This window comes from Pristis pectinata, chromosome 27, assembly GCF_009764475.1.
Source record: "Pristis pectinata isolate sPriPec2 chromosome 27, sPriPec2.1.pri, whole genome shotgun sequence".
Taxonomy (NCBI): Eukaryota; Metazoa; Chordata; class Chondrichthyes; order Rhinopristiformes; family Pristidae; genus Pristis; species Pristis pectinata.
Genome location: NC_067431.1, coordinates 28,243,331 through 28,262,482, shown reverse-complemented (window position 1 = coordinate 28,262,482; position 19,152 = coordinate 28,243,331). Strand labels below are relative to the sequence as shown.

General features: G+C 39.8%; 1 protein-coding gene across 1 annotated transcript in view; it reads left to right on the top strand.

Annotated features, from left to right (window-relative positions):
* The window catches only part of snx19b (sorting nexin 19b), a 129,263-nt gene that overhangs the window by 95,342 nt on the left and 14,769 nt on the right, over nucleotides 1–19,152 (top strand). Inside the window, exons 9-10 of the mRNA XM_052039801.1 lie at nucleotides 5,927–6,111; nucleotides 16,753–16,840. Coding sequence (XP_051895761.1) covers nucleotides 5,927–6,111; nucleotides 16,753–16,840 — 273 coding nt within the window. The remainder of the gene's footprint in view (nucleotides 1–5,926; nucleotides 6,112–16,752; nucleotides 16,841–19,152) is intronic.

Sequence of the window (19,152 nt, the reverse complement as noted above, 5' to 3'; positions counted from 1 at the left end):
ATTTGGTCCCTCCTGCCTTCAGTAAGATCAACATCATTTTCATGCATTAACCTCAAATCCCTTGATTCTCTTAGAATCGAAAATCTATTCTTTGGTTTGTGGAAGAATTTTCTCCTCGTCTCAGTTGGCCATCTGGTTACCTAATGAAATATAGGTATGATGTTGAAGTGGATTCTGATAAATATTCACTCCTCACCCTTCAACTCCAGTGTTGAAGAAGTTGCACTTGTTCGGGACTTCACGTTCTTTTTGGGGAGGGTATACTGAACTGAATTTGTGAAGTTGTCCTGGCAATTTAGATCTTGCTGTGGACAAGCAGGGGTGAAAGATTTAGTGCTACTGTGTTACAGTTCCCCTTGGTTCTCCTTGCTCATATTGAGCATGGTCTGTGGCAGAAGCAGCTCTGCCCAGAAATTGGTTTGCATTGTGTTATTATTTTGTGCACTCTGCGATTCAACAAATGTAATAACCAAAGATAAACGAAAATTGGGAATTTCATGCTAATTGCTGAAAATTCTTGAATGCCCCTCTGATTGAACACTGCTGACGTAGAGTGAATCCTCCTCTGGACATCACGTTAGGTTTTTTCTCCCACACATCCATGGCTGGGGTTGTTTGTATGGAAGCAGGGTTTTGCAGTGCAGGTGAGTCTGTTACGGTGTCACTTAAAAGGCACAAAAACAGAAATGCTGGATGAACTCTGAATACTCCCTTGTTATCCTCTCTGTCCGACGACTGCTGACCTTCCAAGCTGCCAGCCTCCTGACTACTGACCTGCCGGCACCCAACCTACCTGACGATGGATCTGCTGACCACCCCAGTCTCAACCACCGTTGTCAATAAGCTGGTTGACCCAACCACCCTCAGGGCCTCCAGGCCCAAAACCCACCTTTCCTCTCTCAGAACATCTCAGTCCAATTATTCTTTATCCCTTCCAGCCCCTTGTAATCCAGCTTGTTGATCCCTCCCACTGCCTCTAGCACGTTGTGAAATGTCATTCCCTCTTTCCCATGTGTAACAGGAGTAAAGGCAGTTCAAGTTTACCAAAAAGCCAAGTCCTTTGTGGTGTTTCTTACAGACATGATAGCTATGTAAATATTTCATTTTTTACAACATCACACTAAAGTCTTAGTTGGCACTGTTATCCGGGAAGATCCAGTAAAGTATCTCAGGTCAATGTTATTTATTAACGTGGCTGTAGGAGTGTAATAAGGCATTAATAACAGTTATCAGCATGCAGCTTTCAGTGATGTCATTCTGTGGTTGTTTGCCTCTGCCACAAGCACTTAAAGTAATTGATAACATTTCTAAGAAAACAATACAGCAGAGAGGAAGGGAAAGGGAAGGAATGTGACCTCTATAAATGTCAAGCCTGAATACAACTTTCACAACAGTTGAAACCTTTGGACAATAGGGAACATGGACTTAACAATATCTAATGAAGTCATTATAAGAATGGAGATTACTGTTTACAGAATGGAAACACCAATCAGAGAATACTCACAGAATTCAAGTCATTTTGGAAATGTCAAACGCTGTTGTTTCTACACCATCCCCTGCAGACTGTTGGTCTCTACACCATCCCCTGCAGATTGTTGGTCTCTACACCGTCCCCTGCAGACTGTTGGTTTCTGCACCATCGCCTGCAGATTGTTGGTCTCTACACCATCGCCTGCAGACTGTTGGTCTCTACACCATCCCCTGCAGACTGTTGGTCTCTACACCATCCCCTGCAGACTGTTGGATCTACACCATCGCCTGCAGATTGTTGGTCTCTACACCATCACCTGCAGAGGTAGCAGACAGTCAATGAAGGGATAGAATGATACCAGAAAACTTACTTTGGTTCGTAATTCTGATTAGGTGAAAGCTGTGGCTAACTTATCCAACAGTCTCATACTTGAGAAATTTCTGGCAAACAGGTTGATTGTTGACATTTTGGGGCACAAAGTCAGTAGTTGTGTCCATATCATGTGAAACTGTTAATCCATGATCTTAATTAGTGCTAAGGTTTAATGTAACATGGCAATTCCCTCATCACTTTTAAATAAAAGTGATTATTTTAAACTAGAAATAGACAAGAACTATGCAGTACAGTACTGGAGTTGATGGGCTGTGGGGGTTTGGCGTCGGAAGTTGGTTGGTGTCTGTAATGTGTTTGTTGAAGACACATGACATTTTGCTGGGATTCTAGCCACAGAAAATTTCATTGGTGCAGAAGGTCCAAAGTGTTGAGCTCTATCTAACTGGCCTTATATGCTTTTCTTCACACCCTCCAGCAGTGAATTGTGGGGTTGAGGAGCCTAGAGACCAGAGGTAAGGTTGGGATTAGGAGTGGGGCTTGGAACTGGGAAACAAAGGTTTCTGATCTGGCCCTGAACTCTATGAGTGGTCTAGTATTGGAGTGCAATAGGCTTGACAATGGCAATCAGCAGTGTGAAAGTTCTGAACATCCTCCTTCACACACGCAAATATAAGAGTCCTGATCTTCTTTGCTGTTACAGAGGTAAAGGCTGAAGATTCTGCCAGCTTTTTGCTGGAATTTCAGGTCAGTGGTAATCACTGAACAAATTTCTCTATTATTAACAAAAAATATGGATCAGATTTTTTTTTGTTAAGCTGCCTTCTCACAGATTGAAATTTGTAATTTTAAAAGAGTGGCTGTACTTCCGGAAATACATGCACTAAGTCTGCAGTTTTGTGGTGCCTGCATGTTGGCTCTGTTTCTGAAATTCAGTTCCATTGACATAAGTGGAACAAATTTCAGAAATGGAGTACGGTATATCCATGTACTGAACGAAAATCTATTTCTACTCAGGTTTTTATTTCACTGTTTCTTTCAACAGTTTAGATTTTATTATGTAACCCTGCATTCAGTGATTTTTTTTCCCTTAAATCCACTAAAACCAACCCAAGTTCTCCACTTGTAAATCTAGTCAGTTCCATAATATGAACAGCTTTTGGTATTTTAGTAGATAACTTTGTAAATATATTTAGCCTGTATCTGAACTTTGTTGTCGATAAAATTATATTAATGTGGCGTGCACACCAGTTAACTGAGTTGGTGATGCAAGTACTTTAGGAATCCACAGTTACATGGATTGCACACATCACTATGACATCCTGCAGCTGAAATGAGCAGTGAGTGCTGAGACTTTTTCATTCTATTGCCAAAACATTTGTGGTGAGTACAGTTAGACTTTTTGGCTTTGTGCGCTTACTAGTTTAAGGAGGAAGTCTTCAATCAAAAATAGTGAGCAATAAGTTAATTTTGCTGTCAGAATTTAAACTTGAAGCCCTGGTCTAATGAACATTAATATTTCTACACCAAGTAATTGGGTGGATGTTGAATTTTTAATCAGTTTATTTGGATCATTTTTGTGGGAACCTGTAGGGCACCATCAGAAATTTCTCATAATTAGTTTTAATTTAAATTCTGATATTGTTGAACTTCAAGACATAATTTTGCATTGAATAAAATTGATCTTTATGCAATTGGTTTTGAGAATCATTACTGACCACGATATAAAAACAATACATTATTTTTCAAAAGCTCCTTAGATCATTCCGATGTCAGTTTAATATAAATTACATGAGATCAAGTTCTCGTGTGAACGTAGATCCCCTTTTTTTATATGACATTTTTATTTCTTGCTTTCTTCCTTAGTAACTTATTTTTTTCTAGAATGGACTGTTTATTGAAAAAACAAGATCCTTATTCAATGCCACGTCCATAATGGTATTGCCATTACATAGCAGAGGTTTGGTAATTATTTTAGGTTTAGTCACCTTCATATTGAAATTATAGCTCATTTGCGTGATGACAATGTGAGAAATCCATCTTCAGAAAGGAAAGGCAGAGTTTGGCTTTTATATAACAATTCATTAGGTCCCTTAAATGGAATGAAAACAGACAAGAGCAATGGGTGCTCTTGTATGCAGATAGTCTAATCATGTCCTAGACCCTTTGGTTGGCTTAGTGAGACTATCTAAAATTGTTGTACAATACAGATTATGAAAATCAGATCTGGTCTTCACTCTGCTGAGTTAGTTGAAAAATATTCCTGATTACTACACATGAATGCGTCCTGTCACTGAGCATACATAGTGGATGATGGTAGAGGACAGAATTGTTGCAGCTGTACTGAAGTGTCTGTCCTGCTGGAAGTCACTGCAACTCTACATTTGGATGTAGCATCTGTAGAAAAAAAGGGTTGATGGCTGCTAATTTCCCTGTTCCTTTACTGTCATTTTACTTAATTCAATAACATTTACAGATCTTAGTAATCTGGATCCTAAGGTCCATAGAGTTATACAGCACGGAAACTGGCCTTCAGCCTAACTGATCCACGCTGACCAAATCTAATCACATTTGTTGCCTGTGCTTTAGCAATAGTGTCTTTCTATAATGTGAAATTCATGTTGATGTAGTAGGATTGAGTTGCTTTATATCCTGAAAAAATAGCTAATAGTATTGAACTATAGATATTGTCATAGAATCTTTATTTCAATGTACACTTCAAAGGTTTTGTAAACTTCTGTTGGTAAATTAAATTCATTATTATGCTCAGAATTATTTTAAATGTTTAGGAAAAATAGGCTTCAAAATTCATTAATGCCATAAATTTAAAATGCACAGTTTGGTTACAGAATGACACTGTGTAAAGAAAAATATTGAATGCCTAGAAATAAAGGCTGTTCATGATTATATTAAAATTAAATGGAAAACATTCTGTGGGAGTAATGCTTATTACGTGTGGGGTTGTTCGAAATATCTTGCTATATCCTTTCAAAATGTAATCAGGTTGCGTTATACATTTCTCTTTCAACACAATTAAATTACACCAAAAAATTTGATACTCCAGCAATCACATGCTGTTCGCAAGTGGTATTTACGGGCTTTTACAGTGCTTTGTCAAAGCCTATTCTCACTTTCTCAGCCCGTCTCTGACTTGTCCCTTCCCTTTCTCAACTTTTCTATCTCGCCTTAGGGTATAGGTAGGTGACCAAAATCCATTGCATGTCTACAGGCTCCTATAGCTATCTTGGTTGCACCTCCTTCGATTCTATAAGGACTCTATTCCATGCTCCCAATTTCCCTGGTTGAAACATATTTATTCTGATGACAACATCTCCACATCACTGCTTCCGAGGTGTCTTCCTTTTTTTCTCAACAGTGGTTTCCCCACCACCATACTCTCAGCCATCTCTCTTCCATTTGCTGCACTTCTGTTCTCACCCCTTTTGTTCCACCCTGAATTAGATACTCCACTCCACCAGCATCCAAAAGTTCTGACAGAAGTTTGGACTTGAAGCATTAACTCTTTATCTCTCTATCCACAGATGCTGCCTGACCTACTGTGTATTTCCAGCATTTTCTGTTTATGTTTCAGATTTCTCTCAGGTGTAGTTTTTTTTCAGTTACTTGAGTTGATTGATAAGTATTGCCATATTTTTCTAAAATATCTTCATCCCCTTCTCTGTGAACAACTGAAAACAGAGAATAAAGCTTTCAGATTCCTGCAGATTATAGGCTTCCCTGACAATTTTATCACCTGATAGTTTCCTGATCTAAACTTGCTGCCTTCATTCCAATAAGTTGTATTTCATTATTGTGCAACTGTTGTATGGTCACCAGGTGCCCATCACAGCCACTGGCTTGGCTGCTTTTAAATTGCAGACTCTCTGCTGTATGCCTAATATATGTTCTCTATGAAGTTCAATACATTACCTTGCTAACCTAGATAGGAAGGAGAAGCACTTCACACTGATAGAACTTGCTTTATTCTGTGATGTTGGATTGTTTAACCTGCAGATAGTGATATCTGCCAGAAGTCTTTTTGTTCAGTTTTATTTCTGATTGGGATAATTGAGCAGATCTTATTGTGATGCCTATGGTATATGATTACATATTTCCTCATTACAGGTGGCTTGAAGTTCAGATTATTAACCTGACAAGCACTCAGTACTGGGTTGTGTACCTCAAGCTTTTACAGGAGGCAATCTGGCCTGGAGGAGCTTTACCTAAATGGCCAAAGCCTGCTAGAACTCAAGAACAGAAAATCCAGACCCGGGAACTGGCCTTACAATGCCTCATGAAGATGTTACCAGGTTAATATATTTTTAATTTTAATAATTGCAAGAGTTAAATTCATTGTTGTCTCACACTAAAGAATGAATTTCCCATGCTTGCTCTGTGTAAGAGTCAATATATGTATAAGAGTCAATTAATATGTCCTGAAGGCAAAATTGAATATGTTCATACAGGTGAAAGAAAAGATGACTGCAGGAGTCAGCAACCTATAGAACGAGATATTTTTGACTAAAGTTGAAAAAAATGCAGCACCTTAAGAACCAGAATACATTTTAACCCCAATTTCCCCAACTAAATAACAGGACAAAGACGTAGTATCTTCTAGATCAACAGTGCATATATTTTTCGTGGAGATGGCCAAATTTACAAACCAAACCATTTCCAGGTGCCACTCAGAAGAAACTGGTTTCAACTGTATGTATTCAGATTCAGATTCAGATTAGTTTATTGTCATTTATACCAGGGTGCAATGAAATTCCTTGGTCACATGAAGCTCACTGTGTAAACAGTATACATGGTAATATTAAATACAACAATAAGTACAGCAACGAGTGCAAAAACAACAGAATAGTGCAAAGACTAGTGTCCAAACTGAGACAGTGCAAAAAGGAATGCTAAAGTGACAATAACAGAAGAAGTAGAATTATGGGGTTTGAGATGGTGGCAGCACCACCGGGAAGGGGATGTGAAAGAGGTGATTGGTTCAGAAGTCTGATAGCCATGGGGAAGAAGCTGTTCTTGAGTCTGGCCGTCCAGGTACTGACGTTTTTGGTCTTGTTTGAACACTCAAATGCCATGGTTCTCATTACTCACTGTCTCCTCACTGTTCCACTCACAACCCTCTGCTGCTGTTCTGCTGCCTCCACAGTGCCCCCTTGCTGACTCCCCTCTTACAGTCCTGCAGCTCCATTTGCTGCTCCATTCGCCAGATCTCTTTTCCACCTTGTCAATAATCTCAATGTCTCCTATAAAACAAAAAAACCTGCAGACATGCTGGGTGGGCATAATTTTCTCTCTTACTTCAGACTTCTAGCATCTGCAGTATTTAGGTTTTCAACACCTCTCATTGAGTTTCCTTCTGATTGGTAAAGAGAAAAGGTTTTTATTTGAATATTCCTATTGAAAGTTAGCCACTGCTGGCACCCTATGGAAGTCCTGACATGGAGGAAAATTCTGAAGGCAAAATTCCAAATCTTTAAGCAGAATACACAAAAGCTGATGAAAAGAAAACTGCACATACTGGAAATCTGAAATAAAAACACAAATGCTGGAAATATTCAGCAGGCCAGGAAGCATCTGTAGAAAGAGTTTGTGTTAAAGGTTGAAGAACCTTCATCAAAACTGGGAAAGAGATGTCAGAGCCTATAGATTTATGATGAGAGGGGAAAAGTTTAAAGAGCATCTGAAGAGCAAGTTTTTCCACACAGAAGGTGGTGGGTATATGGAACGAGCTGCCAGAGGAATTGGTAGAGGCAAGTATAATTACAACATTGAAAAACCATTTGGACAGGTACATGGATAGGAAAGGTTTAGAGGGATATGGGCCAAATGCAGGCAAATGGGATTAGCTTAGATCAGCATTTTGGTCGGCATGGACAAGTTGGGCAGAAGCGCCTGTTCCTATGCTGTATACCTGTATGAATCTTGAAATGATTTTTCATTTGAAAACCATTTTTCACTGTAGCCCATCTTTTAACTCATTGATAATGAAACGTTTGATTAACTGTAATGTACTTCTGTTTATCCACTGCTTCGATGACTTGGGTAGGTATGAATATTTGCTCAGATTGATAACTTTATGGTCGTAGTTGGCTTGGGAGACTTTTGATGTAATTGTGGAGTTGTTGTTGATTAACAATAGAGTCTAAGTAGAGACACAGAACATTAACCAAGTGCTTCAAAAATTACTCCCTCGCCTGTCTCTTCATACATTTGAGTTTATAATAATGGCAAACTTTCATCAGCATAACAAAATATTTGCAGAAGTGTAGAGAAAACAATACATTTAGCACTTTATTAAATAAAAAAACTCCATATTTAACAATACTGAAGATGTTGCTTGATACTCAATTGCCACTGTTAATAGAACATTGCAACCATCTCTCCACTTGTACAGAAAATTGTCAAAGATAACATCCAGATGTAGCAATTAATTGATAGAGCTCCTTTCTTGAGAACGTTTAGCATGTTGCCCAAGTATAAATTGAGTTGAATAAATATATTACGCCTGTCTTGTTGGGACAATGTAAAGCAATTGTACTGCAATCTTCAAAATGTTAATTAGTTATGAATTCTATTACAGTTTGACCTAGTGTTCTGTTTTTGGCTGCTTTGTTAACTCTGCATCCCATCTATTAAAACAACTGCCAAGATGCACTTTTATGGTTAACTTAATATCTCTTCTCTGGTTTCTAGTTGTGGAAACCATTTATACTTTAACATCAGGAATATGGTCTGCCTCATTTAGCTGACCATAACTTTTACAATTAGACCAAACATTACTTGAGTTCCAAGCACTCAAGTTTTGGAAGGCTTGCCTTTCTTAAACTCGTACAATAAATCACTTTATAATCATAAAAGTGCATGCTTTTTGTAACATTTTTAAGGTATTTTTTTCAAGGTTTGAAGGGCTTATATACAAATGATTGAACGTGAATAAATTAGTTCTCACTTTTTGTTATCCAACGATACCACGTTATCCAGACTTGTCAATGTAATTTGCCTCTTAAATGATGCATTTTTATTTGCTAAATCAATAGAAGGTAAATGCTTGCATAGACGTAGAACCTTTAGGTGGAAGCCTTGGTTCAATGGTAGAGTCCTAGCCTCTGAATACATGGGTCCATGTTGTACTCCAGAACACCAAATCCAGGCTGACCCCTCACTGGAGTACCAAGGGAGTGCCGCAGGTAATGTCTTTTGGATGAGATGTTAAACAAAACCCCCTATCCGGCATAGAGATGAAGACCCTACTGCAATTTGAAGAAGAGTTGGAGAATTTTCTCAACATTTATCTCTCTAACATTAGAACATAGTCACATTTTCACTGCTTGTTTGGGGAACTGTATGTTAATTAATTTTTTTCTTCACCCCATTCTCCTTCTTTCTGTTTTTCTGTTTTGCTTTCTTGATGTCTAATCCCCAGCATGTCTCATAGAGTTTCACACCAACTGTTATTTTGAAGTGCAATCAAAGTGCATAGATAAAGCGTGTGGGGCGGTACGGTAATGTAGCGGTTAGCGTAACGCTATTACAGCACCAGCGACCTGGGTTCAATTCCGGCCGCTGTCTGTAAGGAGTTTGTACATTCTTCCCGTGCCTGTGTGGGTTTCCTCCGGGTGCTCCGGTCTCCACCCACATTCCAAAGACGTACGGGTTAGTTGCTGTGGGCATGCTATGTTGGCACTGGAAGAGTGGTGACACTTGCGGGCTGCGCCAGCGCGTTCTTAGTAATGCAAAAAGATGCATTTCACTGTATGTTTCGATGTACATGTGACTAATAAATAAATATCTTATATCTTACCTTAATTTACAGACTAGTTCCTACACGTAACAATTACATTAACAGTCAGCCAGCCGGTTTTGATTGTATTGGTTGAGGATTAAATTGTCTGTCATTTAAACTAGGTATTTCTGAATGGAATATTTTTCAGCTTTTAGAAAATAATTTGGTGAACTACAAGGCAGGCCAGGGCTCTCACTCTGTCTGAAATGACTCTAATGGACTGACTAAGCAATAATATTGACTTGGGTCTGTGGAGATGGTTGTCAAATACATTCCATATCCTTCCTAATAGCAGTTACTTACTGCAATTAGAATTATTTTTGTTAAAAATCTTTTCAGGAGTTTAGACAAACTGACAAAAAATAACATAGAAGTCTTAAATTTGAATTTAAACAGATAATTCTAGAATTGCACACAGTAGCTGCCTTTCCTTTTCATTTACATTGATTGTAATTCCAGTATTTCCTGATTTGGTTTTCCTTGCATTGGTCCTTGATGAAAGCTTTTGGTTATTACACTAATACATGTCCCCAACACTTCGAATGTTTAGATTCACTTCTGCAAATTATTACTTTGATCCCAGACTTGAAAATTTAGCCATGATTCAACAGTAGCAATCTTTCACCTCAGTTATCAAATGATGTCACTTACAATCCTTTATCTGATGCCAAAGTAAATGTTTTTATGAAACGTCTATTACTGAGCACACTTGCCAAAGTGTTGGCATCTCTGTAATATTAATGCATTTTCTAAAGTCTGCTTTTATTTCGCTGCACGCTTGGCAATTTATTTGCCATGCTGAGCACTTGATAGACAATTGGCAATTTGATGACAGATTTTGTGTTTGCCGGTTTCTAAAACATTATACTTATAAATTCCTATCTCCCCATTTACAAAAAGTAGTTGAAGGTGATTGATTGGATGTAGTATGTTCTGTTTTCTCAGAAGGAAAACTGTAGAATAGCATCTGCCTAACCAACTACACTGAGGAAGAAAAAGTGCAAGTCTTTGAAATAACAGAAAGAGCTTAGTAGAACCTTCACAGCTGATAATCTTGTGAGACTTAATAATTCACTTAAAATCAACAACATTGTTAACATACGCCTGTCAACTCCCACACATATTGATGTAAATTTTGATTCATTTTTCTCCTTGAGAGAAACAGTTCAGTTTGCATCAATGAGTTTATTAACTGCCATATTTTTATTTTATCGTCAAGATCTGATTTCTGGCTTTTCCTTGCAGTTACCAGTACTAGGTCTGGTACACTACTGCATTAAAGCACCATCCATTTTTCATCGACTTTGTTTGCAGTGTGCTAGTGTCAACTGATTTCACCAGCAAGTACAGGACCATCTTGAAGGTCATTAAAATCAAAGGTGACTAACTTGGACTGAGGAGCTTTCTCTAGCTGTATATTTTTAACTGATTTGATATCATACCTTTGTTAACCAACTGAAAATGTTAGTCTTAAGTAACACAGGGGTTGTTTGTTTTACATGAGATATATTCTAAAGTTAAATCTATCAACTTCAACTTCACTGATCAATAGGGAATATGTACACTGAGGCATAATATTTTGCAATGGCACTCTGCACAATTAAAGTTAATAGAATGTTTCCCAGCGGAAAACCTGGGGGCATAACACTTTGGTGATCATATTTTTCTATTTCTTAAGTCCTAAAATGAAATAAGACCTTTAGGGTCCTTTTTAAAATGTCAGCTTAGGATTTGTCTTTCATATCTGAAGAGGAAAGCTGAGACTTCCTATATCACAGGATGATGCCATTTCCTATAAAACAAAAAAAATTTCTGTACATTATAGGATTCTTTTTGTCATAGAACATAGAACAGTACAGCACAGTACGGGCCCTTCAGCCCACAATGTTGTGCCAAACTATATGAACACCTACTCCATGATCAATCTAACCCTTCTCTCCTGCACAACGCATAACCCTCCATTTTTCTTACTTCCATGTGCCTATCTAAGAGCCTTTTAAATGTCCCTATTGTATCAGCCTCTACAACCACCCCCAGCAGTGCGTTCCAGGCACCCACCATTCTCAGTGTAAATAGAACCTACCTTTGACATCTCTCCTGAATGTTCCTCCTCTGCCCTTAACCAGATGTCCTCTGGTATTGGCTATTACCATCCTGGGGAAAAGGTGGTGGCTATCCACACTATCTATGCCCCTCATAATCTTCTACACCTCTATCAAGTCGCCTCTCATCCTGTGTCACTCCAAAGAGAAAAGCCCTAGCTCGCTCAACCTTTCCTCATGTCATGTTCTCAAATCCAGGCAGCATCCTGGTAAATCTCCTCTGCACCCTCTCTAAAGCTTCCACATCCTTCCTATAATGAGGTGACTGGAACTGAACACAATACTCCTAAAGTGTGGTCTAACCAGAGTTTTATAGAGCTGCAACATTACCTCGCGGCTCTTGAACTCAATGCCCCGACTAATGACGGCCAGCACGCCATACACCTTCTTAACCACCCTATCAACTTGCACAGCAACTTTGAGGGATCTATGGACTTGGACCCCAAGATCTCTCTCTTCCTCCACACTGCTCAGAATCTTGCCATTAACCTTGTACTCCACCTTCATGTTCGTTCATTCAAAGTGTATCACTTCATACTTTTCTGGATTGAACTCCATCTGCTAGTTCTACGCCCAACTCTGTATCATGTCTATATCCTGTTGTAACCTACGACAACCTTCTACACTGTTCACAACCCCTCCAACCTTAATGTCAACTGCAAACTTACTAACCTATCCCTCCACTTCCTCATCCATGCCATTTTAAAAGTCACAAAGAGCAGGGGTCCCAGAACAGATCCCTGCAGAATACTACTGGTCACCGACCTCCAGGCAGACTACTCTCCATCTACTACCACCCTCTGCCTTCTGTGGGCAAGCCAATTCCAAATCCATGCAGCCAAGTCTCCACGGATCCCATGCCTCATGACTTTCTGGATGAGCCTACCATGGGGAGCCTTGTCAAACACTTTACTGAAGTCCATATACACCACATCCGCCGCTCTACCTTCATCTATTTCTTTTGTTACCTCATTGAAAAACTCAATTAGGCTTGTGAGGCACGACCTGCCCCTCACAAAGCCATGCTGACTATCCCTAATAAGACTATGCTTCTCCAAATGCTCACAAATCCTGTCCCTAAGAATCCTCTCCAATAGCTTGCCCACCACTGACGTAAGACTCACCGGTCTATAATTCCCAGGATTATCCTTATTACCGTTCTTGAACAAGGGAACAACATTAGCCATCCTCCAATCCTCTGGTACCACTCCTGTGGCCAGGGTGGATGCAAATATCGTTGTCAACACCCCAGTAATCTCTTCCCTCACCTCCCGTAGTAACCTGGGGTATATCCCGTACGGTCCCAGAGCGTTATCTATTCTAATGTTTTTCAGAAGCTCCAACACTACCTCTTTCTTAACCTCAACATGCTCCTGCACATTAGCCTGTTCTGTGCTGATCCTCACATTTGCCAAAGTCCCTCTCCCTAGTGAACACTGAAACAAAGTATTCATTAAGGACCTCCCCTACCTCCTCTGCCTCCAGGCACATGTTTCCCCCTTTATCCCTGAGCAGTCCTACCCTCACTCTAGTCATCCTCCCCTTCCTCACATACATGTAGAATGCCTTGGGGTTTTCCTTAATCCTACTCACCAAGGCCTTCTCATGTCCTCTTCTAGCTCTCCTCAGTCCCTTCCTAGCTACCTTATAATTCTCAAGAGCCCTGCCGTACTTTTGCTTCCTAAACCTTACGTATGCTTCCTTCTTCCTCTTGACTAAATATTTCACCTCCCTTGTCAACCTTGGTTCCTTTACCCTACTATCCTTTCCCTGTCTCTGGGACGAACCTATCCAGAACCCAATGCAAGTGTTCCCTAAACAGCCTCCACATTTCTTCTGTGCATTTCCCTGAGAACATCTGTTCCCAATTTACACTCCCAAGGTCCTGCGTAATACCGTCGTAATTAGCCCTCCCCCAATTAAAAACTTTCCCATATCATCCGTTCCTATCCCTGTCCATGGCCTTGGCTCATGTATAGTTATATGCCATTCTGAAAATCCATCAAGGTGAAAAGGTTCATCTACTTCATAATAAAGGAAAATTTAAGCTACTGCAGATTTAACTAATTTGATGGAGTGACTTTAGGAACTGAGGTAATACACTAGCTTGTTTCTGGTCCGACTGTGACGTTTATTTCTATTTTTATAGCTCTTGTATTTTTTAAGTTAAATGTTTTTTGTATGATCCTTGAGGGATGCTGGCAAATGTGTATGGTGAGCCAATAAACCTTATGACTTACTCTACCATCCGATCTGAAGGGTCAGTGTGATACTGTGACAGCAGTCAAGCTTCTGAGCCATAAAATTACACGTGCAGAGCCACTCTGGGAACTGAACATCTAGTCCTGCCTCTTGGATGAGAAGTTAAAGTAGGGGCTGATCAGCCTGATACATGGTATCTCATGAGCCCTGTTAGAAGGAGAGCAGGGGACATTGTTTGACACCCTAATTATTAGTTACCTGTTTAACAACACATCCAAAATCTGATCAGTTATTCATTTCATTTTTAAAGTGTTTTTATCTTTGTTACTTTTACAGTCTTTTAATTTTTCCAACAGTTTGATTAATCTATAATTTTAATTGGCTTTGAATGTTTCTGATTACATGTTTCTAAATGTCTGACAAAGGTTTTTTGACCAGTTTGTCAGCTGGTTATACTGGGATTGCAGTTTAGATAGCATTTCTGTGGCTAGTGTTGGTTCTGGTTCTGCCATGTTGCGGGATTTATGTCAGAAATCCCTATAATCCACAGAACCTTGCGATGGCCATAGGATCATGTTGTCTCTGCAAGGAAATTCTTATTGATGATAAATGTGGGCTTAGTAGATAGATGAGGGGCAAATGCTGGCAGCTTATCACTTCCAGGGATTTTCTAGGATTTTATTTCTTGCTTCTTGAAGGAGTTGAATTTTAATTATTGCACCTGCTTCTTGATTGTCTTTTACCAAAAATATAAAATATTTTTAAAGAGATAAAATATTTCTGCTCCACCTTGGAAAGGTAAGGATACTCATGTGTACATAGAGCATTGGGAATCATGACTCAGCAAGATTTGGATGGTTCTCTGCTTATTCCAGTCATGATCCTTGAGTTATTGATGCAGAGATTTAAATTTTACTTGAGGGTGGTGCATTCATGTATGAACAATTTATTTTATGCATTTACAGAACTTGGACATCAGTGGTGAGGTCAGTGTTTATTATCCAATCTCATTTTCCTTTGGAAAAGTGGTGGTGCACTGCCATCTTAAACTGCTGCAGTAAGTGAGTGAGGGTTTGCCCACAGTGCTGTTGGGTGGACGTTCCAGGGTCTTGATCAGGACGTTGTGTGACTTGGTGGAGGACTTGGAAGTGGTCCTGTGCAGTACTCCCTTGACTTTCATGGCTTTAGGAGTTGACAATGATGCCTTGATGAGTTGCAGCAGTGCTTTTAGTAAATAATAAATACTACGCTCATGGTACACCAGTAGTGGATGGATTGAATATTTAAGGTGGTTGTTGGGGTGCCCATCAAGGACCTCTTTGTCTTGGATGTGAACTTCTTGAGTGTTGCTGGAGCTGCACTCATCTTGGCAATGGAAAGTATTCCATCATATTCTTGACACGTTAGAAGAACTTCGGGGAGGCAGGAGACATATTACTGCCACAGAATACCCAGCCTCAGATGTGATTTTGTGATCACACAATTAGGTGGCTGAGCCATTTAACATGTGACCCCAGGGATGATATCTGGGAGGCACAATGGTGCAGCAAGTAGTGCTGCTGGCTTACAGCTCCAGTGACCTGGGTTCAGTCCTGACCTCCCGCTTTTGTGCAGTTTGCACCTTCTTCCTCTGACCATGTGGATTTTACTCAGCTGCTACTGGTTCTTTCCACATCCCAAAGACATGTTGGTCGGTATGTTATTTGGCTGATGTAGGTATGTGGGGAGCTGATGGGCCTGTGTGATAAGTGGAGAGATGGGACTGATGGGATTGCTTTGAGAGCTGGCATTGACTCAGAAGTAAAGAATGGCCTTCTTTATTATAAGGAAATATCAATGTGATAGTGTGGGAATTAGTGACTGGAATCCATTGGTTTTCAATGGATAGTTGCTCTGTGATTGGACTTGGTTATTGCATGTCATTTGAGGGACATCCCATGATATCCAAGACTTACTACTTGGGGAAAAGGCTGCTACACTATCGAAGAACACTTCTTTGAAGCCAAAGTAGCTTAAATAAGAATTCAGTATGAACATTGAATTTTGGGTAACCTTTCCCTCCTCCCCCTCCCCTCCTGATCCTCCTCTGGTCCTCCCAATTTTTGTCCCCTTTCCCAGCCCCCATCATCGATCTTCGAGTCACTCCCGCTCCTGGTTCCACCCACCCATCACCCACAGCACCACCCACCCATCACCCACAGCACCACCCACCCATCACCCACAGCACCACCCACCCATCACCCACAGCACCACCCCCCTGCCCCCACCACCACCCCCCTGCCCCCACCACCACCCCCCTGCCCCCACCACCACCTCTCCTATCTGGTTCTGGTTCTGGTTCTGGTTCCATCTGCTTTTCACCTCTCACCTAATGGTTCCCATTCTCACCTTTACTTATCCAGAGTCCAGCAGTGGCAGCCCTTTGTGTTCCTGCCTATCTCCCTCCAGCAGCCGTCTCCAACCTTCACCCTCCCCTCCCCGACCTCGCTCCGTCTGCCTCTCATTTTTTTTCTCTCTCTGTCTGCCTCCATCTATCATCCACCTGCCACTGTCTCCCAACTCCACCCCTTCCCCTCTCCTACCAGGTGCAACCTGCCCGTCATCTTTCACCCCTCCTCCATCTACCTCGGACTTCTGTCTCACCATTCCCCCTCTCCTCTTTATACCGGCCACCTCCCCTCTCCACTCTCAGCCCTGACGCAGGGTTTCGACCCGAAACATCGACAATTCCTTTCTCTCCATAGATGCTCCTTGACTCATTGGGCTCCTCCAGCAGATTGTTTGTTGCTCCAGCTTAAATAATGACTAGTTTTATAGCTTTTGATTAAACACATTTTTTATTTTGACAGCTCTGATTCCTGAAGTTCTTGGTGAGGAGGGTTATGAAAAAAGTTGGCAGCTAGTGCTGGAATCTCTGCAAGATCCTATGATAAACAGGTGGGTCCAACACAGAACTCTAGATTTGCCATGTTCACTTCTGTACTTAGATACAAGTTGGCACGCAGAAAATCCACTTGGAATGACCTACAATGCTTCAGCTTCGTGAAGAGAAAGATTCTTAGATTGGTATGTTTAGTGAACATGTTTGAAATATTTATCTCATATTTATCTACATTGAGCTGCATCTGCCTTGCACTTGTTCACCCATCTAACTTGTTTCTGACATCTAACATTGGAGCCTCTTTGCATCCTCCTCATAGCTCACATTTAACATGATGTATTTTTATATGTTTGAATTAATGGTTAACTGATTAGTTTATCCCAAGGTGATATTTTTCTTCAGGCACCGAAATTCTACTGTAAAGGAAGGTGGTTTAAAGACCAGTATTGGTCTTTACAGAAATATACAAGAATGTTTGGTTTGAAGCTCTAGATATCAATGCTGGAGGCAAGATCAAACAAATCACAAAGTCACGTTTGCCAAATTATATAGTTCTTATTGAAATCACAACTGATTAAAGTGGTTTAAAAAGAATTATTTTTAATTCTAAATAACACAACTCAAAAACAAAGTGAGTGACTATGTTAGGAACATCTTCAAGCTGCTGAGAGTCTGATGGTTCAGAGAAAAAGTCTTGCTGGTTGAGTGCCGCATCCTCCAAAATTGTTAAAGTCTTTCACAAAGTTTTAGATGACAATAACCATAGGAGAAAGAAAGAGGATGGTTTCCATATGGGAAGGTTGCTTTTCCAAATATTCTCTGAGCAGACAGGTCCAAGAGGATACTTGATAGTGTTTCATTAGAGTAGAGAGAGGCTGTCATTGGATAAGGTTACTCTACAGAGAATATTCAGATGATCCATTTAGCCTCATCACAAGTCACCTACATTTAAGTCAAAATACAAGGCCATACTAGTATCCTACCTAGCAATAATAAGTGCCTAACCTGTTCAAATTACATTCCTTCATGTGCTACCATTAACTTAAAAAAAAGAACCCTATTGTCTTGATAAAACTTGGAAAAATATCTCCCCCGTTAGGAGCAATGCAAATTAGAAAATTATTTTTCCATATGGCTCCAATCTTTATGAAATTTACAGTATTTTATTATGATATTGAGATTTTAAATGTGTTTACTTTCATGTTAATTTGTCGATCTTTGAAAATGCTTATTTTTTGATTTGTATTTTCAGAGCTTCTGTATATCATGCAGCCAGTATGAGGTAGATATCATTAGACTTAATATCCCATAAAATTGGAAATTTTGTTTCTCAGTCAGACATGCAAAATATAATGTCAGTTGTTTCCACAGATATATTTTCACATTTAGCAGGATGAATTAAAAATGCATTGAATAAGGTCTTTTATTGTCTGGTTCCACTGTCTGTCCAGTGGTGGAAAGTGAGGGGGAGAGAGAAAGAGAGAGAGTGAGATTGCATTTCACATTCTTGTGATGTGACAGCACCCACTTGCAAATTTCCCTTAGGGAATGAAATCTGCCGTTCTTATCCCAGGTGACCTATAAATAATTGCAGATCATGGCAAAGTAGTTAACTGTGTTCTGAAATGGACTAGCAAGCTGTTAAACTCGGGGATAATTAGGAAACTGCAATAAATCTGGTCTCACTAGTGATGCCTAATTCCTCCACGTAAATAAAGAAAACTAATAACAGAGAATACTGGAAGTACTCAGCTGGTCAGGCAGCACCTTTGGAGAGAGAACACAGTTCATGTTCAGGCTAATGATTTTTCATCTGACCCAATGAAAGATGATCAACCTGAAACATTAACTCTGTTCTGCTCTCTGTGGGTTCTGCCTGACTTGGTGAATATTCCCACTATTTTATTTCTGGTTTCCAGCATCTACAGGTTTTTCCTCAATAAATACCAACAGATTTTAGAACCAGTCGAACACTTTTGAAGTACAGTCACTGTTGCAATGTAATAAATATTATTGTTGACATAATGTGGATTGTGCAACACATAAATAAATCCACTCAAGATACCTCCATTATTTGTTGAGTTGTGCTCACAAAATAAAAGAGTATCAGAGAATTGCAAAATATTGGCCAATTTCTCTTCTAACAGTCACAGATGGGATGATTCAGTAAACCTATGTACAGTTTATTTTCATCCATTTAATAACGCATGACATAATTGATGCTTCTCAACTTCTCTATTACCTAATTTCCAAGTGTGAATATGGTAGCAATATACCTCCTGGCATTCCATCTAAAACCTACCCACTGCTCTTTGAACAAATAGAATTGGTTATAATTTTCTTCAAATTAGGCAAAGTGAGTACTGAA